At 51.6% G+C, this 25,740-nt stretch overlaps 1 protein-coding gene across 12 annotated transcripts in view; it reads right to left on the bottom strand.

Moving 5' to 3' along the window:
- CACNA1B (calcium voltage-gated channel subunit alpha1 B) overlaps positions 1 to 25,740 on the bottom strand; it is a 207,497-nt gene that overhangs the window by 77,448 nt on the left and 104,309 nt on the right. For all 12 annotated transcript variants that reach the window (XM_070068094.1, XM_070068043.1, XM_070068298.1 and 9 more), the window contains 6 exon segments: positions 11,718 to 11,844; positions 9,197 to 9,326; positions 8,878 to 8,937; positions 7,333 to 7,439; positions 5,049 to 5,145; positions 4,198 to 4,358 (listed from right to left, as the gene is read on the bottom strand). In XM_070068094.1, coding sequence (XP_069924195.1) covers positions 4,198 to 4,358; positions 5,049 to 5,145; positions 7,333 to 7,439; positions 8,878 to 8,937; positions 9,197 to 9,326; positions 11,718 to 11,844 — 682 coding nt within the window.

The raw sequence follows: 25,740 nt of genomic DNA, 5'->3' as shown, positions 1-25,740 counted from the left end.
TGTCTGTAATTATTTCACTAAAAAGGCCTTCTAATCTATTCTCTCTTTCCATGCCTTCAGGAACTCCTAAGACCTGTATGTTGGGTCATTTGATAGTATCCCATAGATTTCCAACACTGTGGTTTTCTAATTTCTTCTTTTTTCTGGTCTGACTGTAAAATTTCCAGAGATTTGTCTTCTAACTTGGATATCTTTCTTCTGCCTCTCCGAGTCTGTTGTTAAGAGGCTTTCTACCACATTTTTATTTGATTTATTGAATTCTTCATTTCTAATATTTCATTTTGATTTCTCTTTAATATCTCAATTTCACAGGAAAAAGTTTCATTTGTGTGAAGTATGGATTTCTTTAATTTGTGGATTTACTTCTGATTACTTCTAGGTAATCTACAATCAATTTTTAAAATTCTGTTTCTGGCATTTCTTCTATCTCTTCATCTTCACATTCTAATATTGAAGTATTGTTGTGTTCCTTGGAGGGGGGGAACAACATGTTGTCTTCCTTATTCTTTTTGTTGAATTTCTGCATTTATTTTTAGGCATTTGTGGACATTTTGGTTGGTTGGCTGGTTGTTTTCCTCTGACGGCTTTTATCTTTGGTCTATGCCTCTGTGGATTTTGGAGTGTCTGCTCTTTCAGTGAATACCCAGAGGAGTGTACTGGGTGTGGTCAGGGAGCTCTGTTCAGTGCTCCAGGGTGATGGGAGTATCTAAGGTGACACCTAAGTTGTGCATGGTAAATTTTTTTTTTTTATCAAAGCGGAGGTTGGTTCAGCTCTGTTGGCATAGTTTCATGCTCACCTTCTCTCCTGCAAGGAGACCAGTGCCTGGGCACCAGCCCCAGTGGGTGTAGTTTTCATCTGTGCTGCCACAAGAATCACACAAAGGATCCGTGCAGTCCTTGATGAGAGCACGGATGCCGTAGCAATGACCCTCACCAGGGATCAGAGAGCCCCTAGTGTGTGGAGCCGCCCACAGTGAGTGTCCAAAGACCCAGCCACACCCTGAGGCCTCCCATGCAGCCACAGTGTTTTCCCAGTCCCAGCACACACGCCTCCCACAGTCCTGAGCTCTCAGCTCCATCAGCTCGCCACGCTGCCCAGGTGACTCCTCTCAGCTAGTTGCTTGGCGCACGCAGACACAAGCTGGCACAGCTGCCACGTATGTCCAAAATGGTACCTCCCCTTTCTTGGCTAGTTACAGAACACTGTGCTGAGTGGCTGGGGAGAGAGAAATGTGCCCCCCCTCTGCTTTCCCTCTAGGTTTGCAGGTACACTGTCCTCCACAGGGCTCCAAGCCAGACTCACAGCAGGCTCTTCCTGCAGCTTTATCACCAGTGGCTTGGGCTGCTGCAGTCTGGTTCACCTCACTCCAGAGCTGGTGCTGAGGCTCTTGGCTACTGGGGCCCTGAGTTGTGTGTGCCCACACTCTCCATGTAGATCCACAGTGTCCCTATAATTTGTTTGGGATTTCCTCTGCTGTTTTCTCCCTAACTCTCCCCTGAGACTGCACTCTCTCCACATTTTTAAAACTATCTTCCCCTAGACTAGAGCAGTAAACTCCCTCCCTATTCTGCCATCTTGGAATCGGACCAAACCATTTTCATGGGACTCACATGGCCTGTGGGCCGGATGTTCCCCACCCACGATCTTGAGTTTACAAACAATTAAAATAAACAATGTTTAAAAATGGGTATGGGGGGGCGGCGCTGTGGCGCAGTAGGTTAATCCTCTGCCTGTGGCGCCGGCATCCCATATGGGCGCTGGTTCTAGTCCCAGCTGCTCCTCTTCCAATCCAGCTTTCTGCTATAGCCTGGGAAAGCAGTGGAAGATGGCCCAAGTGCTTGGGCCCCTGCACCCACATGGGAAACCTGGAAGAAGCTCCTGGCTCCTGGCTTTGGATCAGAGCAGCTCTGGCCATTGTGGCCATTTGGGGAGGTGAACCAATGAAAGGAAGACCTTTCTCTCTGTCTCACTCTCCCACTGTCTATAACTCTACCTCTCAAAAAAATAAATAAAATATTTTTTTTTAAAAATGGGTATAGGCTATGAACAGACGTTTCTCCAGAGGAAACAAAGAAATCAGCATTAAGTACACAAAAAATGCTCAAAGTCATTGGCCATCAGGGAACCAGCACACCAAAGCCACAGGAGATGCCCTCTCACTCCCATGAAATGGGAAAACAAGAAAGCCTTGTGCATTGCTGGTGTGAATACAAATGGATCCAGTCCCTCTGGACATGGTCTGCAGGGCTTCAGAGTGTCCACATCACCGCCTGCTCTAGCTTTCAGGTATACAACTAGGAGAGATGGAAACCTGCACACATGTTTGCAGCAGCAGTGCTCCTGGTAACCACAAAGGGGAAACAGCATGCACCAACACGCGAGTGAATAAACGGAGTGTGACTTCACAGAGCAGGCGTTCAGCCATGCAGGTGCATGGTGGCCCATGACACGGTGCTACCCAGGAGAAGCCACACAGTGAAAGATTCCAAGTGCATAAAATGCCCAGAACAGGGGGCTACTTAGGGTGGGCGTGGGGACATGCAAGGTGACAGCCAAAAGGTACAGGTTTGTTTATTTTTTGAGGTGATGAAATGCTCTCGGCTCGACTGTAGTGATGATTGTATGCACTGCACTTTACTGTACACTGCAAATGGATTCTGTGAATAAAATGTAAGGCAGGTATGCAAATTACATCTCAATAGTCATCTAAAAAAGCAAAGCTCAGGGCCAGCGCTGTGGTATAGCAGGTAAAGCCATCATGGTGCTGGCATCCCATATGGGCGCCAGTATGAGTCCTGGCTGCTCTTCTTCCAATCCAGCTCCCTGTTATAGCCTGGAAAAGTAGAAGATAGCTCAAGTGCTTGGGCCCTGCACCCTCATGACCTGGAGGAAGCTCCTGGCTCCTGGCTTCAGATCGGTCCTGCTCCAGCCGCTGTGGCCATTTGGGGAGTGAACCAGCGGATGGAAGACCATCCCCCTCCACCGCCTCTGCCTCTGCCTCTCTGTAACTTTGCCTTTCAAATAAATAAGTAAATCTTAACAAAAAAAGCAAAGGTCCCATTACAAAGGGGAAAGGATGATCTTTGCAAATAAGTGGCACTAGGTCAGCTGCCACCGCTGCCCACTCCTCACGCAACAGAAGCATCAGCCCCACAGAGACAGCAGATCTTAACGCCAAAGGCAAAAACAAAACTCCTGAAGAAAACATCCCTGACCTTGAATAGACTTCTTACACAACATACAAAGAATAAAAAACATAAGTTAGATTACATTAAAGCCAAGAATTTATATTTAAAGCACACCATTGAAAGAGTAGAAAGCACCAGGCACAGGGAGAGAGTGCAATCCATCAGCTGACAAAGGCCCCAAAGAATCCTGCTTCTCAGCCAGAGACAGAAACCCGCCCAGGAGAACCGGCAAAGACTCAGGCATTTCCCAAGGAAGCAAAACAAAACAAAGCCAAGTCACTGAGTGAAGGAGCCAGCAGAAGGGGCTCAGTCTCACAGTCACCACACCGGTGCAAGCGAGATGCACACCAAGTCTCTCAGACCCTCCCGAGGCTGAGAGGCAGCATGCGGAGCAGGTGAGCACGTGGAACAGCGGGAGGTCTCCGTGCCGGACAGTCACTCTGCACATGCACTGGACAGTAGCCACATGGACAGCAGACATGACCACACCTGACAGCCCCATGCTGGTCTGTCACACAGTGGGAGGATCAGCTCCGGGACACCACCAAGATGGCTGCACAGCCAGAGGCGATTGCCCACGTTGCCTGCACTGCCTCTGCTGCCCCTACTCCCCTCGCAGGCACCTCTCCTGCTGCTTTGAGGGTAGCGCCAGGCCCAGGAAGGACCGAGGGCTTGCCTGGACAGGTGGCCTAGAGACCATACCGCCCAGCCTGCATCTCTAGGGTTGGAGAATCATGGCTCCATAGCAACTGAGAGCTCCCTGCCTGTGTGGGGCACGAAGAGGGCAACCTCGGGATGTGGCCGGCCCTGACCCTGCTGAGCAGCAAGTGCTGGGAGCCTCTGGGTGGCCCCAGGGGCACGCTCTCCTCTGCTGGGACCTGCAGGCCTCACACAGGGTGCTTGCTGCTCTGCAGTGGTGCCTCCAAGCCCTGGAACCACCCCTACATGGCTCTGGGAAACTGCAGGCACTCTGCATCGTGGAGAGGCCACCACCCTGCCTCAGTTTACCTGCAGTCACGCTCCAGCTCCTTGGATTCGTCCGTGCAGTAGAAGAACTTCCCTTTGAAGAGCTGCACGGCAATGACGGCAAAGATGAACATGAAGAGCATGTAGACGATCAGGATGTTGAGGACGTTTTTCAGTGAGTTCACCACACAGTCAAACACGGCCTGCAGGAGGATGGTGGAGCGTGAGGGGGTAGGGCGGGAAGCAGCACAGAGTGGACCAGGAGAGAGCCCAGGGAGCCTCAGGCCTGTGCACAGGTGTCCAGCATCCCACCTTGCTGCTGCCCATCTGCGGGAAGCGGTGGGGCAGACAGAGGACAAAGCAGCAATGCTGTGGCCGTGAGGCCCCAAGGTGACTGTTGTCTCTCACCAGCACCCCTGGGTTTCTCTCAGATCCTCCCACATCTGGATGTTCAGCACCCCAACATGCCCAGTGCCACTTCAGAGCTGAGGAGGCGACACTGTGGGTGCTGCTTGGCACACTCCAGATGCCAGCAGCTGCAAACGAAGCTACTGCCCACACACACTGAGCTCCCTGGACCCAGAGGGCCAGTGGATACCTTCTCAGGTCTCCTCCTGGCCCACCCCTCCACACAGGTTCTACTTTGCTAACATCTTGGATTTCCAAGCTATTAGTAAGAGAACTTACTGTGTAAGTCTGAGGGTTACACAAGTTCTGGCATAGGAAGTGCCTGGCACCAGCTCAGTGATCATGGGCGTTCAGGACAACGCTCAGCCTCTTCTAGCTTCTCTGCACACCCTCTGCCCTGGGAAGCCCCTCCTCCCTACGCTGCAGGGGTGTGTGCACGCTCACAAGTGTGCACCCACATGCACAGCACACCCTCAGGCTCCAACCTTGAGCTTGGGCAGCCGCTTGATGGTCTTGAGTGGCCGCAGCACACGCAGGACTCTCAGGGATTTGATGGTGCTGATGTCTTTCCCTTTGGATCCTCTAGAAGGGAGAAGCCACAGATCTACCCCAGCAGCCCACCAGAGCCGGGCCCCAGCCCCAGGAGCAGGGAGGCCACGGTACCTCTCCCCGTGGGCAGCCTGTGCTGGGCCTCCTCTGAGGACAGCCAGATCAGGAGGGTTGAGCCTCCAGAAGGGAGGTAACAACAGCCGCTGAGCAGCACCCAGTGTGCCCCCAACACCCCCCGCCCGACCAGCTTCTAGGGGTCAAGAGGCCAGAGAGGCCCAGGAACAGAGGTCTGCGGGGCCCCTTGGTAGGACAGGTGCTTCCCTGTTCGTCACTAAGTAGAGGGAGAAAAGGGCCTGAGCAGCTCTGCCCTGGGAGAGGAGAGACAGATGCAGAAGAAGAGGGCTGAGAGGCAGCCTGAGAAAGACAGCATCAGACAAGAGGCCGTGCCAGAGGCCCAGGTGCACAGAGACGGACACACTGGGGGCAGGCAGAAAGGGAGGAATGGGGAGGAGAGAGCCACACACAGACAGGAGCAGAGAGGACGCAAGTCCACCAGGAAAGCAGCAGACAAGGTACAAAGGGAGAACCATCAGACGGGAGGCCAGGAGAAAACTTGGGATGGGGGCATCAGAGCCCCTCACAGAGGCCACCAGCACAGCCCAGGTCAGCAGCGTCCTGGCAAGGCCTCCTGTCCTGCAGGCCTGGTTTTCAGAAGCAGGGTGGGGGTAGGGGAGCCCTACCCACTCAGCTCAGAGGCCACTTCAGCCAGGGTCCCTGGGGAGCTGCTGCCCATAGGGCCTGGGCCTCCCCCTACCTGCCTGCTATACCATCCTTGGGCTCCAGCAAGGCTCTGGGCTGAGCAGGGAGTGTGAGCAGCAGCCCTGGCCTCTTTATGGGAGAAGGACGGCACAGGCTCCCCAGCCCACATTCTGGAATCCTAGCCAACCACCCCTGAATTAGCCAAACTCGGCTAATTCCTGGGTCCCAGCACAGCCCTGGCACACACTCCCCAGCCAGCTTTCCCATCAGCAGCAGCAGGATATTGCAGAGCTAGCTGGGCGGGCAGAGGCAGCAGGGTCTGGGGTCTGTGCCAGCTCAGGGTCTGTTCCTCTTCCGCCCTGAGGCTGCCCAGCTGCTGGCACCCCTTCCCTCCTCCCAGCCAGGCCGTTTCTGACTCTGAAGGCTCCTGTTTCCCTTATCACAGGGAGAGGGCCCATAAGACAGCCAGGGGAACCTCGGTGTGGCAGGAGCCAGTGTGGACAGCCAAGAGGAAAGATGTGTTCTGGGGACAAGTCCCTTGGGACGTCCAGCATTCTGGACCACGGCACGCAGGAAGTGCCCACCCACATCGAGCACGGCCCTCCAGGCTGATGTCCTGGCCCTGGAGCAGGCGTCCTGGGGACACCCTGCCTTCTGAGCAACTCCTCACCCAAGGGGACCTTGCCCAGCCCCAGCCCCCAGAGGCATGGCAGGAACATGTGGCCTGACATGGCTCTGTCAGCATGCAGCCCAGATGAGTGGAGGTGGATGAGCAAGGGCGAGGCTGGGGATGAAACAGCCCTGGAGGGCCATGGGTGTGTCATGAGGTCAGGCAGTATGGGGTGGGATGGGCGGGTGCGGGGAGGCATTACCCCATGAAGCTCCTACCGAGAGTCCAGCAACAGGGAGACAAAGAGAACAAAGTCAGTGGTGCTGGCAGGACAGAGAGGAGGCCTCTGTCTTGGTGCAGCCCTCCCCGTGGGATCAGAGAAGAGACCCTTCCCTCAGGGTCTGGCCTCCACGCCCGGGGGTGGGGGGGTTCTTCCTTATCTCTGAACCTTAGCTCACACAACACTGAATCTGCCTACCCTCAGCCCCACCTTCAGCAGGGACTCAGGGAGCCTCCCAGCTTAGCACAAAGATACCCAGCAGCTCTGATGGGCGGAAAGCACCATGTCTCCAGGGTCTCCTAGGTCTCCGAGGTACCCCAACCCCACAGGGCAGATGCTGCACATGCCAGAGGCCTGAGTGCCCAATCCCAAGACCACGAGCTATAGGACGACAGATGGGCCTTGAGGCCTCTTGACCCCACACAGCCCCACCCGAGGAGACGGGGCAGCATCATATGGGGAGTTATGAAGCCAACACACCCCATGGAGAGTCCCCCTCATTCCCTCATCCCCACCTCCATTATCACTCTCGGGGCTGCCCACTGGACCCAGAGCAGATGTGGTTACTTACGAGAAAGCAAATGCCACCAGGGCCCCACTGACCACAATGAAGTCCAGAATGTTCCACAGATCCCGGAAATAGGCTCCAGGGTGTAGCAGCAGTCCCAAATCGATCATCTTCAAGGGAGAAACACACTTTTGGGTATGTAACATTCCAGAAAAGAGACAAGACCGGTATCCAGAGTCACGGGGGCAGAATGTGGCCCACGGAAGGCTGTGTGGCCGATGGTATACACAGATGTGCATGTCTGTGATCTGGGTGCAGCATGTGTCCACCTTCCTGTGCTCTCCTAAGGGAGAGGCCCTGGGCACCCCTCTGACAGCCTCAGTGCCCCTGGACTCAGGGCTGTGGACCCAAGCTCCCCAGCATGGCCCCTGGCTAGGACCCTGCCTGGGCTCCCAGCTTCCCTGGAGCCCAGATAGGACAGTGAGTCTGTCTCCACCGGCCCCTTGGCAGAAGGGCTACAGGGCACACAACCCTGGGGAGCCCATAGCTGCCTAAAACCCCTGTGGGCTAGTCCAGGGCTGTAGGAGGAGCAGCTGGTCACAGGCACATGGATCTCCACCCCGTCTTGGCTCTGCCACACCTGAAGCTGTAAATTTAGCAAGCTCTGTGACCTCTCTAAGCCTCCTCATCTATAAAATGGAAGTGGCAGTGCCTGCCCCACAGGATTTTGCGAGTGTGTGGAATCACAAGAGTAACACGTTAATGCACTGCACACATGAAAGCTACCCTAAGTAGGCATACACACCGTGAGCTGCTCTGAGGTCATGGACATGCACACACAAGTGTACATGCAAACACACTGACTCACACCTGTGCACACAACCAGCAGGCAGGGATGTGGGAGCACAGGACATTGATGTTTAGAGAAAGAATGAGGCCTCCAAAGAACCCGCAGACTTGGGGCCGGCACTGCAGCGTAGCGGGTAAAGCAAACACCTGTAGTGCCGGCATCCCATATGGGCGCCAGTGCGAGTCCCAGCTACTCCGCTCCCAATCCAGCTCTCTGCAATGGCCTCGGAAAGCAGTGGAAGATGGCCCAAGTCCTTGGGCCCCTGCACCCACGTGGGAGACCTGGAGGAAGCTCCCAGCTCCTGGCTTCGGATTGGCGTAGCTCCGGCCATTGTGGCCAATTGGGGAGTGAACCAGTGAGTAGAAGACCTCTCTCTCTCTCTCTGCCTCTCCTTCTCTGGGTAACTTTGACTTTCAAATGAATAAATGAATATTAAAAAAAATAAATGACAGACTAGATCCTTCCTCAATCTCACTTCCATCTCTGTCTCTCTGAGGCCTCCAGCCCTGTGTAGACACACATGTTCTCCCAGGCCATCACAAGGCAATCCCAAGGGAGGGCTAAGCAACCCCAGCCCAGCCTCACACAGCCGGGAGCAGGCAGGGGGACCCAGGAAGAATGGTGGGGAGCATCCTCAATGGCATGCGCACACATGGTGCTGTCCTCATGTCATCACACATGTGTGCATGCAACCACACACCACCCATCCCAGTCCTGAGAGAGGCTGAGTGCGGTACCAGGTTCAGCCACAGCCTCACCTTTATCACCATCTCGAAGGTGAAGACGCCTGTGAAGATGTAGTCCATGTACTTCAGAGCCTGGAACCAGAAGCAGGGCTGTGCTTAAGAGGCCAGGCTGGACGTCCGAGCCAGGGCTGTTGCAGTGGCTCCCAGCCTCCCCCAGGCCTCTGAGCAGACAGCCTGTGGTGGAGGGGACCCACGTGGGCATTGTTCTGGGAACAGGCTGCCTGCAGCTGCAGCCATCATGTGGACCCTGGCACACCCCACCATGAGTACCCCCTAGTTCCTCCCCAGGACGTCCTCATCCCAGGCTCTTCCTGCCCCCATGGCCACTCACATTATTCCTGGGAGAGTCTGTTCTCACGGGGTCCTCGGCAGCCAGGGCGATGCTGCTCAGGGCGATGACCACGAGGATGACCATCTCGAAGTATCGCATGGTCACAATGTAGTGGCAGCAGCGGCGCAGCCTGTGAAGTGAGGGCAAAGTGCAGATGGCCCGGGGGACATGGGCCAGGCCTCCGCCTGTGGGGAAACTCCCCAGGCCAGCCCAGGAAGACTTGCTAGGCCCCAGAGCCAAGCTTCCCCATGGGTCCCCATGGTCACAGCCAGATGGTTTTAGGGAGTGGGACACAGAGGACAAGGGCAAGAAGGCTGCTGGAACCTGCAGCAGGGTCAGTGAGCCACAGCTAACAGGCAGAACAGCCTGCCCACTGCTATGAACAAACCCTGGTGCCCAGCTCCATTCATGCCTTCAGCTACTCTGCGTGGCAGAGCTTGGCCCACGGCAGGTTCCCTTTTGGTAGCATTAGCGCCTGGCAGGCTGCTCTGGGCGTGCTTCGGTCTGCGTTCTCAGCCTGTGTGCAACCACAGCACCACCCCCACCTTCCATGCAGTCACTGTGAACCAGCCCTGGTTTGGTCAGCATTGGTCGGCACGGACACAGAGCACACAACACTGACAGGACACGCAAATCCCTGGGCTCATGAGGTCCCACTCAGCAGCCAAGACACAGCAGAAAGCACAGAAATAATGAACAGGGGCCTCCCGGATGCTGTCCCACAGCAGCAAAGCTGGGCTGGGGGGCTGGGAGGCAGACAAGCAGGAGCAGCCGCTGGGTGAGCTGGGGTATGATGTCTCTTGATGGCCCTAGGAGACATGCTTGCAGAGCTGCCTGTGCCTGCCCTGCATCCCCAGGCACATCCAGGACACCCCTGCTCTGCTGTGTTCCTCCTCTGACCTCATAGTCCCCAGGACATTTGTCTTGACCTCCTGCCCCCTTCAGCCACCACCCACCTACTCTGTCGCTTCCTCCAAAGGGCTCTGTGCTTACCTCCTCATTTCTGACCTCTGCCCTTTAGCTCCTGACCCCATGGCCACAGAGCTGCTCTTCCAGGCTCACCAGGCACCTGTGGACCCCTCATCTTCCGGAACTACCCCCTCCTTTCCTTCTAATTCCTCAGTCCACCACACATCTCCACTCAGACTCCAGTGTTCACTCAGCCATGGGACAGCCCCAGCTGCCCAAGGCCCCGTAGGATGTGCAGACTGGACCCCTAGTAGTACCTCCAGTCTATGGACACAAGGCCTCTGCCAGGCCATCAGTCAGACACCAGATGTCATCCTTGTCACCTCCCAAGTCTCCCACACTTAGTTCTGCAGGCTATGACTCTGGAATTTTTCTCCAGGCCCTTGCTCCCAATCCATGACCGCTCTGATCAAACAACTGTGGTCTCTCCTGGAGCACCTACAAGGCATTCTCCCATCTACTTTCTCCACAACTCAGCACCTTGTCCAGTGCGGGGCATTCAAGCCCCAGCCACAGACCCTCCTTACCTCCAGGGCTCTGTGAGTGTCCTCAGCCCCTCCCCAGGCCACCCCACAGGCCTGCACAGCTGAGCCTTCCACCCATAGATGCTCCTCCCCTTGCCCCCTGACCTCCTCCTGTTCCCTGAATGCCAGCACCTCCCTGCAATGCCCCATCCATGCCACGTTTGTGAGCAGGCCACCTGTTTGCCTCCCCCACCCAACTTCCCCGTCAGTCCCAACAGGGCCAGGGTCCTAGCTGTGCCTGTACCACAAGACTCCCAAGCCTTCCCAGAGCACAGCAATCTCTCAACAACAGGTAACAATGTGAGAGGAGCAAGGTGCTGGCTGGACATCTCCCTCTGATCGCCTATCTACCAGATCCTGCTCTGGCCAGGCTGGCTCTGCTGCTGCGTCTCCCCTTTGCCCAATCACTGTCCCTCCGCTTACTCAAGTCTCTGCCCAGCTCTCACCTCCGAGGCCCACCTGACCTTTCCAGCACCCAGTCCTGGCCCTGGGCTTCTCCCGGCACTTGTCACAGCCTGACACTTGTCTCCCACTCGCACACCACTGGTGAGAACAGGGGCTTGTGTCTGTCCATTCATTCCTGTGCTTTCCCAGCCCTTGGACTGCTGCTTGCCACATAACTACTGTGGAAATAATGCAAGCCCCTGTGCTGATGGAGAATCATGACAGATCCAACATAGGACCATAGCCTGCATACATGGTGCACAGACACTGCAGGGGGCCAAGGAACTAAGGCACTAGGGCTTAATGAGTGGGCTCAGCACCGAGGCTGGCTGTGTGCATGAGGATGCAGCTCCGTGCCCTCGGCTGCTGTAGTGATCACAGCCACTCATGGGCATCACGTGCACAGGAAGGCGTCCTGGCCAGGGAGCTCACAGGTGTCACGTGCTCAGAACGCATCCTGGCCAGGGAGCACATGGCATCACGTGTGAAGAAGGTGCACCTGCAGTAAGGCTAGCTGGGGTCACACGGGTCATGTTGAACACATGTGTGGGATGGCCACACGACATTGTGGGTAAGACACTCACAGGTTGGTTGGGCTTAAACAGAACATGGAACTGTACGGGACAATGGGCCGAGGGCCGCTCCTCATCACATCGCTGGTTTCCACCTCCTTCTTCCCCTCTGCTTGACTTTCCAGGTCCACGTTTCCACCTAAAACAACACAGGGATTCCACATTAGGGACAGTGCACAGAGCACCCACATCACAGCGGCCAGTAATACAGGTGACTGTGGGCCCACTGTGGGGAGAGGAGGGCACAGGACCAAGACACGGCCTCACACAGATGCAGCATGACTGAGACAGGTGATGGCAGAGCGGCAACCAGAGCTGGAGGCTGCAGGCCATCTGCAGCAGACGCCACATCATAAGGGCCAGCACGGGAGCAGCACCACGGCAGGTACTGCACCTGTGGCCGCAGACTCCCTGCTGCAGGGCCTCTGGTCTAGGTGCTCTCAGAACCCCGAAGCATGGCAAGACCGGTCCCTTTGCTTCTGTAGGGACCAGCAGGACAGAGGGGAGCAGGGGCCAGTCTTCCTGAACACATCATCCAGTCTTACCTGCCAGAGGCCTAGAGAAGCACCTGCTATACTGGGCAGCTGAGGAGGACACAGTGCCCTAGAGAGACCTGCTGGCCACCCCTGCCCCCAAGGCTCATTACCTGCCCTCCTAGCACCCCTTACACCCAGCTTTGCACTTTATTTTTTAAATTTTTTTTTTTGACAGGCAGAGTGGACAGTGAGAGAGAGAGAGACAGAGAGAAAGGTCTTCCTTTTGCCGTTGGTTCACCCTCCAGTGGCCACTGCGGCTGGCACCGGCGCGCTTCGGCTGGCACACCACGCTGATCCGATGGCAGGAGCCAGGTGCTTCTCCTGGTCTCCCTTGCGGGTCTAGGGCCCAAGGACTTGGGCCATCCTCCACTGCACTTCCAGGCCACAGCAGAGAGCTGGGCTGGAAGAGGGGCAACCGGGACAGAATCCGGTGCCCCGACTGGGACTAGAACCCGGTGTGCCAGCGTCGCAGGCGGAGGATTAGCCTACTGAGCCACAGGATTAGCCTATTAAGCCACGGTGCTGGCCCCAGCTTTGCACTTTAGTAGCTGATGGTTGAGAACTTCGTTCATTTTTAGATAAATTTTGTTGTCCTTAAATAGTATTTTCTCACAGTAATTCTTGATTTTAACTATCCTGATGCATATCTCAGTTCCTGTAGGTGAGAAAAATACTGAGACCTCAGGGACCACAGGGAAGACAACACAGTAGGTTGGGTCCATCTCCCACAGCCACATCTCAAGTTTGCTTCTTTCAAGAAACTCAAAAGCAAAGAGGACACTCAGGAGTCATAGAAATGAGGGTGCTTGTCCCCAGAGCCTGCAGTGGGAACAAGGCTCCAAACCTCCCTCCTTGCCTGCGGCACAGCAGAACAAAGAAGACAAAGCTGCCGACCCTGAGGGGCAGCCTCTCCACGTGCACTGGCACACGCGTCGCAAAGTGATCACTGTTGAAATGGATACTGTCTACCTCCCTGCTGACAACTTAGATTATGTAATCTTCTGAGCAAGTAACTGGGCAGTATGTACTTAAAGCCCTTAAAAATAAATTAATTTAATTTATGGCATTATCTTCTAAGAGAATCATATATGTTCACAAATCTATGTGTTCAAAAGTCTTTGTTTTAAGTTCTTTAAAAGCAGCAGGAAATTATAAAGTGCATAGTGGCAGGGCAGCTAAGTGAGATAGTTACAGTGCAGGCAGCACAGTAGAATCCAGCTAAGTGAGATAGTCACACTGTAGGCAGCACCATGAGAGATCAGCTAAGTGAGATAGTCATGTTGTAGGAAGAACAGCGCAATCCAGCTAAGCGAGACAGTCACAGTGCAGGAAGCACAGTGGGAGATCAGCTAAGTGAGATAGTCACGCTGTAGGCAGCACAGAGATCAGCTAAGTGAAATAGTCACACTGTAGGCAGCACAGTGGGAGATCAGCAAAGTGAGAGTCACACTGTAGGCAGCACAGTGGGAGATCAGCTAAGTGAGATAGTCATATTGTAGGAAGCCCAACGGGAGATCAGCTAAGTGAGATAGTCATATTGTAGGCAGCACAGTGGGAGATCAGCTAAGTGAGATAGTCATATTGTAGGCAGCACAGTGGGAGATCAGCTAAGTGAGATAGTCATGGTGTAGGAAGCACAGTGGGAGATCAGCTAAGTGAGATAGTCATATTGTAGGCAGCACAGTGGGAGATCAGCTAAGTGAGATAATCACTGTGTAGGCAGCACAGTGGGAGATCAGCTAAGTGAGATAATTACATTGTAGGAAGCACCACAACATGGACACTGAAATGACCACAGACTTGAGCTGACATCAGAAGAAGCATGAGAGACCATACTAAAGATGCAGGCTCATTCTCCACATCACAGAAGAGCTGAAACACACAGCAACATGTAGAAATAATGTGGAGGTACTGACTGGGGGATTTTAGAATGGCTTCTGACAGCCCTGTGATTTTTATCAGTAGCTTTCTAATTTATTTTCAAGATTTTTACTTATTTATTTGACAGGCAGAGTTACAGACAGTGAGAGAGACAGAAAGACAGAGAGAAAGGTCTTCCCTCCATTGGCTCATTCCCCAAGTGGTCACAATGGCCAGAGCTGCGCCGATCTGAAGCCAGGAGCCAGGTGCTTCCTCCCAGCCTCCCATGCGGGTGCAAGGGCCCAAGCACTCGGGCCATCCTCCAGTGCCTTCCCAGGCCACAGCAAAGAGCTGGACTGGAAGAGCCAGGACCAGAACCAGCACCCATATGGGATGCTGACGCGGCAGGCGGAGGATTAACCCAGTGCGCCACAGCATCGGCCCCAGTAGCTTTCTAATTTTTAAACAATGTTTCCATGATGAGCACTTATTACTCTAAAATAAGAAATACTTATTATTTTTAAAAAACATATATTTTCAGATTCCTCTAGAATAACAATAAAGCAAACTCCAGAACAAGTAAACTGGGAAAAAAAACAACCAATCTGGACTCCAGGAATTTTGCCTCTCCAAGAGAACAGAACAATGTGAGCTTCTTTCCATAAAGTTTATCTACCACCAGAAAACCACAGAAGACACCAGGACGTCACTGGGAATTGAAAGAACAAGAAAAGGGAAAAGGACCAAAATGAAAATTGCAGCAGATGATGGAAATTCTCTGTTGGGAGCAGGCTCTCAAAAGACGAACACGACAGCAACAAGAGCTAAATCCATAAAACAGAAGAGAGGCTAAGCACAAAGGGGACCCAGGAAAGGCACACGACATGTTCCCCAGGTGCCACTGGACCCTTCCCAGGCGAGCAGGCTGAGGCTGGCCTGCGTAGGCCCCCTGTGTGAATGAGAACCCAAGCCTTGGGCGCGAGGCCAGGGAGGACACCCACATGAACAAACCCCAAGAGGCTACAGTGGTTCCACCTGGGAGCACCCAGGCTCCTGGAAAAAAGCAATGTGAGTCCTCTCCCATGGCCCCACAAAATTCCCACAGATTAGGACAGAACTTAAGTCCTAATTCATCAAGACATCCACGATACAACAGAATTTCCCTCCTTTAAGTCCACTTTTAATTCTTATTTGAAAGGAAGTAAGAGAGAGAGGCCCACAGACAAATAGAAAGATCTTCCCTCTGCTGGTCCTCACCCCAGTGTCCATGATGGCCTGTTCTGGGCACTACTCACTCCAGGCCTCCCATGTAGGTGGCAAAGACCCAAGTACTCAAGCCCTCACTGCTGCCTCATGGGATCTGCATTAGCAGGAAACTGGAATCAGGAGCCAGAGGTAGGACTTGAACCCAGGCATTCAGATGTGGGATGTAAGCATCTCAATGGTACCTAAGCCACCGGGCCAAATCCCACCTCTTAGACCTCTAGAATAATACTACTCATGTGCATTCTCAGGAGAACTAGAAAAGCAGTCAATTGATTCATTTTCATTCTTGTTATCCCATAAAATCTAGTTGAGAGGAGTAAGCTTCCACTTGGAAAGTTGGCATCCCATATGGGAGAGCCAGCTTGAGCTCCAGCTGCTCCTATTCCTGCTAATGGTCTGAGAAAGCACTGGAAGATGATGGCCCAAGTGCTCAGGTCTCTGTCACCCATGTGGGAGACCTGGAAGAAGCCCCTGGCTCCTGGCTTCAACCTGACAGTTTCAGCCACCTGGGGAGTGAACCAGCGGATGGAAGATCTCTCTCTTTCTCTAACTCTGCTTCTCAAATAAATAAATAAATATTTTAAAATTTTTTTAAAAAGTCAGGAAAACATAGGACAAGTGAAGTAAAAAAGACAAAGTTTTTAAGATGAAAGAGACACAAATACAAGATCAAAGATGTGCAGTAAAAATCCTGTAATCTTGTACTTTAATTACAAACGAAGAATTCGTGACACATAATTCTCTTAAAAAGAAAAAAGTCCACCAGAAAGCCTGAAAGCAATGGCACCCTGCAGCAGGAGCACCCTGGCAGTCTCTGACAGCTATCATCAGAGCAGCCAGGTCACCTGGGGCCAGTCCTGCAGGGGCAGAGTGGGGTGTGACCGGCTGTGCTTCCAGCAGCACCCGAGGGACGGGGCACAGCAGGAAGGGCGTAAGGAGGCCAGGCCTGGGTGCACTGACAGCCCCTGGGGTTCTCAACCAGGCCTGGGGCACAGTGCTGGGCGCTCGCTGCCCCACGTTCCCTTCGCTGGCTCAGGGCCACACTGGCACTACAGACACCACGTGCTTCCCAGAGCTCCAGTGGCTCAAGGGCAGCTTCTGAGCAGGAGCTGGAGGCCAGGCCCTGGAGAAGGCAGCTCTTCAGGGGCAGTGACAGCGTCCACCATGCAGCTCTTCCTGGGAAAACGGGCAGTTTCAGGTCTGGGGCAGGACAGGTACAAAAAATCCCAGAACCTGTGTGAGAAGGACTCCAAAGGACACCTGTGAGGATCCCACGGCCAAGATGCAGGAAGAATGACAGAATTGCAAATTCTGCAAATTTTCAAAACCTGGGTGCAAGGCACCACAGTCACTAGAACCACAGGGGTGAACGGTGGAGAACAGACAGCTTAGACTGAGCCCACTGAGCAATCTTCACACTGTGCACAAACATGACGTGGAGCACACAGAGCTGTCCATGGCACTTGCTACGGAGCCAAGCCCCCAGCCTTTTGCAGCCAAGTCTCCAGATGTGAGGTGCACAGGCAGGGTGACTTGGGCTGTGTCCAGCACCGGCTCAGTTCTCTCAAGTACAGGGTGCCCGGCACTATGTGGGCAGAGGCCAGGCATGCCACCACACACCCCAAAACACACAGGACAGTCCTGGCCACAAAATTTCAACAGCACCAAGGGTCAGGAGTCATGTCATAAGTCCAATGGAACAGCCAGGAGGTCGCACAGGGGACATAGGAACACACCCAGAATGTGAGAAGATTCCACAGGACAAACAACATGGCTTCTTCAGCTAACACATGCCAGGAAGAAAAGAGAAACCATTACAAAGAAAAGGGACTCAGACGGATGAAACAAAGTCAGATGAGGAAAAGTGGCTTGGAGTCTGAATGACTCAAACAAACCAGGTATAAAGAAGTTGTTTTTGAGATGACTGGTAAAACTTCAACTTGGACTAGGGAGTAGCTAACATTAAGGAGTTAACAACATTGCTAAGTGTAATGATGTACCTCTGGTTTTATTTAATCTTTGTTCAGGAATATTTACACCTAAAATAACATACAAGAAAGCAAGAAGTAAAATGGGACTGGAGACACACGGCTAACCGCTGAGGTTGGGAGATGGAACACGGGGTCTCATCACACTGGGCCTCGCCTCCCCATCACTGTCAACTTTCCACGATACAAAGGGCTGATGGTGTAGACCAACGCCTGCTTCACAACACAACAGCTGAAGCAGAGACAGTGCAGGAACCTCTATGTGATGAGAGAAACAGCCAGCAAGCTGGAATTCCACAGAAAGTAGAACTGTTTTCACAAACAATGGCAAATTAGTAACCACTTGCCAAGCACTTACCACCATCAAACTTCACTAAAGAAATTAAGGAAAGTTTTCTTCAAGCAGAGGAAGGATGATCTGCAATACAGGAGTGATGAAATAAGAGAAGGAATAATGAAATCAATAGAAATCTGTAGAAAATACCCATTCCACAGAGAAAGCTCTGCCATCCGGAAATTCTTGACTTAAATAAGAAATCAAAGCAAAACTTGGAAGAAGTGATGTCTAAGAAACAGCATTTCTAAACTTGTAGTATGAAACTAAAATAACTCCTGGAAGGAAGCATAAGCCTTAAATGTAGCAGCAAGACAGAAGCCACAGCCAGGAGAAAGCATTCACAACACAGAGGAAAAAGTAAATAGTAGGTAAGATAAAGATACAACAGGAAGACTTTTTTTTTTTTTTTTTTTTTTTTTTTTTGACAGGCAGAGTGGACAGTGAGAGAGAGAGACAGAGAGAAAGGTCTTCCTTTGCCATTGGTTCACCCTCCAATGGCTGCCGCGGCCAGTGCGCTGCGGCCGGTGCACCGCGCTAATCCGATGGCAGGAGCCAGGTACTTCTCCTCGTCTCCCATGGGGTGCAGGGCCCAAGTACTTGGGCCATCCTCCACTGCACTCCCTGGCCACAGCAGAGAGCTGGCCTGGAAGAGGGGCAACCGGGACAGAATCCGGTGCCCCGACTGGGACTAGAACCCGGTGTGCCAGCTCCGCAAGGCGGAGGATTAGCCTAGTGAGCCACGGTGCCGGCCCCAACAGGAAGACTTTCAAGAAAGACCATGACAGTGACTTTAATAGACTATCTTAGTAGACAAAGCGCTAGAAGGCACAGGTATTAGAGAAGTGTGGGGTAGGCGTTCTGCCTGATGGTTGAGACGTCCATGCCGCAGACTGGAGAACTCTGGGGTGAGTCCTGGCTCAGCCCTTGACCCAACTTCCTGCCAGTGCAGACCTGGGAGGCGGCTACGCTGGCTCACCTACCTGGGTCCTTGCCACCCACACTGCAGAGCCACAGGGAGCTCCTGGCCCCTGACTTTGGCTCCCTGGCCTTTGTGGACATTTGGGGGATAAACTAATGGATGGGAGCTCTCCCTACATCTTTCTCTATAAATCTGTCTGTCTCTCAAATTTTTTAATGTAAAAGTAGCCTGAAGTACAAATGCAGCAGAGGCTACCAAGGTTCTAAGAGGCTGTTCTTTCTTACAATAAACCACTTAAATTAAATTTCTCTGAATAAGCCATACAGTAAACAAGCAGAGAGCAAAACTCACCACAGTCCACAAGTGCAGCCTATGGAAGACAAAACTATGAAACTGAACTAAAGAGGAGAGTGAGAACATAAGCATGTGAGACCCGCAGGGCCAGGCAGAGATGAGGTGGGGTGCTGGGGATGGCGAGGGTCTGCCTGCGGCAGAGAGGGGTGCAGGCAGAGAGACTCCGCACACCCTGGGGCTGAGACACAGGGGGGTCCCTGGTCTAGGCACTCAAAGGACGGGAAAGTGCATGGCCTGGAGGTGGCTTCTGGAAGGAAGGAGGGTGCGGGCTGACGCCGAGATGCAGGTGGCCGAGGCCAAGGGTGCTACCGGAGCAGAGCGTGCACTGGACCCCTCTCCTCAAAGAAACTGGGTTTCACTGCAATAATAGAATTAGAAAGCCAGGGAGCTCCCCAACCCCTTTCCATGTGCCACAAACATCATTAACTGGTCCAAGAAAATTTAACACAGTTTTATCATTATCTGAAAAAGGAACTCCAAGTCCATGCAAAGCTTCTCTAAGAAGAAAACAGAAGGTGAAGGTGAAAACTTTTCTTCACAAAAAACAACTGCAAAGCAGGGAAAAACAAGCCCAGCTTCCCACACGGATTCAACACAACCATTCAGTTGCTAATAAGGAAAAATGTCACAAATCAGATTCCAATGCTCAAATTAAAACTGGATGAGTGACTAGGTGATGTGAGCGCTGGCCAAACTGTGAGAGGACCTAAAGGGAAAGACACAGAGTCTGAGGGGGAACAGGCGGACGGACCACTGGAGGGACAGGAAAGGAAGGAGACAGGTGTGAAATGAGTGGAGGGAAAAACTAAGGAGTGAGTTTCAAAAAGGCTTAGAAAGAAATCACGCGCAACACAAGCTTAGCAGACATCTGTGCAATTGGAATGTCTAAGACACACACACAAACACAATGTAACAGATCCATTAGAACTATATTTCCAGAAATCTTCCCTGAAATCAAATACCATCCATCATTTGATTTTTGACAAAAGCACCAAAGTGATTCAATGAATGAAGAACATTCTTTTCAGCAGATGGTGGTGGGGTGACCAGACATCCCCAGGGGATGGAGAACCTTGACCCTTCCCTCACTCTGGAAAGACAGAGCAGAAAGGCTTCTCCCACCAACCACATACCTGCAACCTCGGGACACCACATGCAAGCCAGTACAGGAAGGTTCTAGAAGGTGGGACGCAGGCAATGGACTGTCCAGAGGCCCTGAGCGCCGAGGAACAAGGCATTGTATGTTTTTTCTAGATTTTCTTTTATGCTTCGTACATCCCAGAATTGTAAGAGAAGTCAGCAATCCAAAAATGCCAAAAGGTACAGATTCTAAAATGTCCAAGAAAAACCTGGCTCCTCCCTAGGCAAAGGGCAGTCTCTTAAGACAGAAATAATCCCAGACAACTACTCCACTGCGGCCAAAAACCACAGAAAAAAAACAAGGGTTTGATCCCATTGCTACTGGCAGATGCTACAGTGAGAACCCAGACTTCTGTCCTCACTGCTGCCAGTGACCTCAGAGAGAGCCTGGGGGGTGCCAGGGACTCACCCTCACCCTGTGGTAATGAGACCCACCGCTCAGCAGCCCAGGAGAGACAACATGGCAGGCTGGGATCCTGAGTATCACTCAGCACTCACCAGGCACTCCCTGCCCCCTTGGCTCTCGACAGTGAGTTGTAATGGAAAGCCAGGCTCTGACCACCACTTGGAGGCACCAAGGTGAATTTGTTGTTAGTGGCAGCCACGTGTAGAGCAGGGACAAGGAAACTCCCACCACTGCCAGCCACTACGGCAGGAATGGAGGCCTGGTGGGGCAGGGGGACGCCCGCTCAGGCCAGGAGTAATGAGATCAGGTGAAGAACCTGGCTTTCTCCTGCACCTGCCGGCAAAGAGGCAACTCCAAACCCTGCTCCTGCCAGAGTGGCGTCACAGCCCACAGCTGAAACCGAAGACCTCAGGAACACTCAGAAGCCACAACATAACCCAAAGCTCTACATTTCGATCAAAAGTCGCTCATCACACCAAGAATCAGGAAGATCTTAACTTGAATGTGAAAAGACAATCAATAAACACCAGGATAATACAGACATTAGAATTACCTGACAAAGATTTTAAAGCACACATCATAAGCACGCTCCACAGAGAATCAGAAACACACTTGAAACAAATGCAACATGGAAAGTCTCAGCAAAGAGAAGATGTAAAGAACCAAATGAAAACTTCAGAACTGAAAAACGGAACTGAAATTAAAAATCCAGTGGATGGCCCCAACAGTTGAGGGAACAGAGGAAAAACCAGTGACCTGGAAGACAGCACGTCAGAAATGACCCAATCCCAGCAACAGAGAGAAAACAGACTGAACAGGTGCCGGGCGCTAACAAGATGCAACGTTTATGTCCCCAGAGTCCTGGAAGGAGAATGAGGTAGAGCGATGGACGAAATGTTCCCAAACTTGGCGAAAGACATAAACCTTCAGATTCAAGAGGCTGAACAAACCCAAACAGGATCAACATAAAGAAATCCATGCCAAAACACATTGTAACCAAACTTCTGAAATAAAAAACAAAGAAAAAATCTGGAAAGCAGTGAGAGAGAAACATCTTACCTATAGGAAGGAAACAATTCGAATGACAGTAGATTTCTCATCAGAAACCAGGGAGGTCAGAAGGAAGAGGCACACGTTTTTCAAGTGCTGAAAAAAAAAGAACTGTCAACCCAGAATGCTATACCCAGCGGAAACATCCTCAGGAGCCAGGGAAAACCAAGACATCTCAGATGAAGGAAAACCTCAGAGAATTTGCCGCCTGCAGACCTACCCCAGAAGAACGACTGAAGAAGATCCTCCAGAGTCAACCACGAGAGAAGAAACACGGGAAAATAAGGAAGAAGAAAGACACCAGGAGTAACAACGTGGGCAAATGTGGCACACTCTCCTTCTCCCTCTGAGGTTTCTAAACTGCTTGGCAGTTGAAGCAAAAATTATAACACACACTGGTGCAGTCCTGAACGGATGCATAGGAAGTATTTATGAAAATTCTACTACAAATGGGGCAGAGAAAGAGCATAAAGAGAGGCAAGGCTTTTACACTGAACTTAAACTGGCGAAATGCTATCAGCAGTAAGCTGGAGTAAGTTTTATCATGCCGACGGCAACCACCCACACATCTGTATGAAAGACACACTCAGAATACAACAGAGGTGGGCGGTAGTACAGCATCCCTACCACACAGCCTGGTTCAATTCTCAGCCAGCTCCTTCTAACATATACCCTGGGAGGCAGCAGGTGAAACTCTAGGACTTGGGTCCCTGCCTCCCATGTGGGAGACCCAGACTGAAGTTCTGGGCTCCTTGCTTCAGCATGGCACATGGGCTGTTGCAGGCATTTGGGGAGTGAACCAGCAGAGGGAAGAGCTCTCTGACTCTGCCTTTCAAATAAAATAAATAAATAATTTACAAAATACTATAGATACAGCAAAGTATAATTCTAAAATATGTTCAAATAACCCACAGGAACACAGGAAAAAGAAACCAGAGAAATGGAAAACAGAGAGAACAAACAGATTAAGCCCTAATATAACAATAATTACATTAAATGTAAATGATCTTAAAATGCCAAATAAAAGAAATTGACAAAATAAATTAAAAACATGACTAAACTATATATGCTGTCTACAAGGAATTTACTTAAAATCTGTAAGGCTAGATGACAAGTAAAAAGATGAAAAATGCATCTCGTGCAAATCCCGATCCAAAGGAAGCAAGAGCAGAAATATTAAGGTGAGGCAGACTGTGGGTCACAGAAAACTACCAGATACAGAGGAGGACACGACACAGTTACAAAAGGCACAACCTACTAACAGCTTATGAATTCAGTATTTCTCTGACACCAGAATCAGACACACAGTACAAAAAGGAAAATTACAGATCAATACCCCACATGAACACAAAGGAAAAATTCCCTAACGAAGTATTAGCAGATACAACTCAGCAAGAGAGAGAGAAATAATTACACACAATAGCTAGGGAGGTTTACCTCAGGGATGCAAGACTAGTTTAGCACCGGAAAGTTAATCCACATAAATTAACCAACATATTAACAGAGGACCACGTGATCACACCAATTCACGCAGAAAGTCACTGGGCAAAATTCAGTACCTACTCAGGACAAAAACTCCCAATAAAGGTGAATGGAGAGAAACCTCAACATGAGCCAAGTATCTACCACAGCCAACCAAACAAAGCAACACCAAGAGCTCAGAGCTGATGCCACTCTAGGCAGTGACAGGCTGAATGCAGGACAGGCCAGGAACCAGAGGAAAGCACCCGTTCCGTCCTCCCCAAGGCTCCTCAGTACTGTGCTGGAGCCATGGGCAAGACAGCAGGAGCAGCGGGTACCCCCGCCTTGGAGAACAGCACTGCTCAAGGCAGGGGCCCTGGCACCACAACACAAGCCAAGGCAAAACCCACAACTGGTTGTTTTTTTTTTTTTTTTTTTTTGACAGGCAGAGTGGACAGTGAGAGAGAGAGACAGAGAGAAAGGTCTTCCTTTTTTGCCGTTGGTTCACCCTCCAATGGCTGCCGCGGCCAGTGCGCTGCGGCCGGCGCACCGCGCTAATCCGATGGCAGGAGCCAGGTACTTCTCCTGGTCTCCCATGGGGTGCAGGGCCCAAGTACTTGGGCCATCCTCCACTGCACTCCCTGGCCACAGCAGAGAGCTGGCCTGGAAGAAGGGCAACCAGGACAGAATCCGGTGCCCCGACCGGGACTAGAACCCGGTGTGCCGGCGCCGCAAGGCGGAGGATTAGCCTAGTGAGTCGCAGCGCCAGCTGTTTTTTTTTTTTTTTTTTTTTTAAGATTTATTTATTTATTTATTTGAAAGTCAGAGTTACATAGAGAGAAAAGGAGAGGCAGAGAGAGAAAGAGGTCTTCCATCTGCTGGTTTATTCCCCAGATGGCCGCAACGGCTGGAGCTGCACTGTCCAGAGCCAGGAGCCAGGAGCTTTTCCTGGGACCCCATGCGGGTTCAGGAGCCCAAGGACTTGGGCCATCTTCTACTGCCATCCCAGGCCATAGCAGAGAGCTGGATCAGAAGCAGAGCAGCTAGGACTCAAACCGGCGCCCATATGGGATGCCGGCACTGTAGGCAACAGCTTTACCCGCTACACTACAGCACCGGCCCCCACAATTGCTTTTAAAATTCATAAAAATCACCACACCAAGTGGAAGAATCTATAGGCTATGATTAAATTAGTAATCTGAGGGATTTATAGCCTTACAGAGCATACAGTAAAAATCAAAGAATAAAACGGCCAACGAAAGAAGCCAGAATAGCAACAACAAAGTAAAACAAAGGAAAATTATGAGGAAAAAATAAAGATAAAATTACAAAGTAATAGTTTTAAAAACAAAAGTACAGGGACCGGCACCATAGCGAAGTATGTCAAGCCTCCATCTGTGGCGCCTGCATCCCATATGGGTGGCAGTTTGAATCCCGAATCCCGACTGCTCCACTTCTGATCCAGCTCCCTGCTGATGGCCTTGGAAAGCAATGGTAGATGGCCGAAATGCTTGGGCCCAAGACCACGTGGGAGACTCAGAAGAAGCTCCTGGCTCCTGGCTTTAATCAGCCCAGCTCTGGCAGTCGCAGCCATTTGGGGTGTGAACCAGCAGATGGAAGATCTCTCTCTCTCTCTCTCTGTCTCTCCCAATCTCTGTCTCTAACTCTGCCTCTCAAATAAATAAATAAATCTTAAAAAAAAAAACCTACGGAAGTAATAAGCATATTAAAATGCCAGCTTTCTTTTCATGAAAAGAAAAAACAAAAACCCACTAATCACAAAGAAAAAGAAAAACACAAAAATATACAAGATAAAAAAATTATGAGGGGCCGGCACTGTGGTACAGTGGGTAAAGCTGCCACCTGCAGTGCCGGTATCCCATATGGGCGCCAGTTCGAGTCCCTGCTGTTCCTCTTCCAATTCAGCTCTCTGCGATGGCCTGGGAAAGCAGTAGAAGATGGCCCAAGTCCTTGGACCCCTGCACCCGCATGGGAGACCCGGAAGAAGCTCCTGGCTCTTAGCTTCGGATCTGCACAGCTCTGGCTGTTGCAGCCATTTGGGGAGTGAACCAGCAATGGAAGACCTCTCGACCTCTTTCTCTCTCTCTCTCTCTCTGCCTCTGCTTCTCTGTAACTCTTTGACTTTCAAATAAATAAATAAATCTTTTTAAAAAAGTTATGAGAGAGGCCGGCGCCGTGGCTCACTAGGCTAATCCTCCGCCTTGTGGAGTCAGCACACCGGGTTCTAGTCCCGGTCAGGACGCCGGATTCTGTCCCGGTTGCCCCTCTTCCAGTCCAGCTCTCTGCTATGGCCGGGGAGTGCAGTGGAGGATGGCCCAAGTGCTTGGGCCCTGCACCCGCATGGGAGACCAGGAGAAGCACCTGGCTCCTGCCATCGGATCAGTGTGATGCACTGGCCGCAGCACGCCGGCCGTGGCAGCCATTGGAGGGTGAACCAATGGCAAAGGAAGACCTTTCTCTCTGTGTCTCTCTCTCTCTCACTGTCCACTCTGCCTGTCAAAAAAAAAAAAAAAAGTTATGAGAGAAACAAATATACAACAAGAGGGAAATTTTTAAAAAGATAAACTTAAGCACTCCTTTGTGTCTGTATAAGTAAATGGAAAGATCTAGATGAAACAGATAATTTCTAAGGAAAATGTAATTTACCAAGCTCATCTCCAGAGACAAAATCGTTGAGAGAGCCAAGTAAATAGAGAG

The sequence above is a fragment of the Oryctolagus cuniculus genome, chromosome 1 (genome assembly GCF_964237555.1).
Source record: "Oryctolagus cuniculus chromosome 1, mOryCun1.1, whole genome shotgun sequence".
Classification (NCBI taxonomy): domain Eukaryota; kingdom Metazoa; phylum Chordata; class Mammalia; order Lagomorpha; family Leporidae; genus Oryctolagus; species Oryctolagus cuniculus.
The sequence above is the reverse complement of the archived record's forward strand: the minus strand, read 5'-3'. Positions and strand labels throughout refer to the sequence as shown.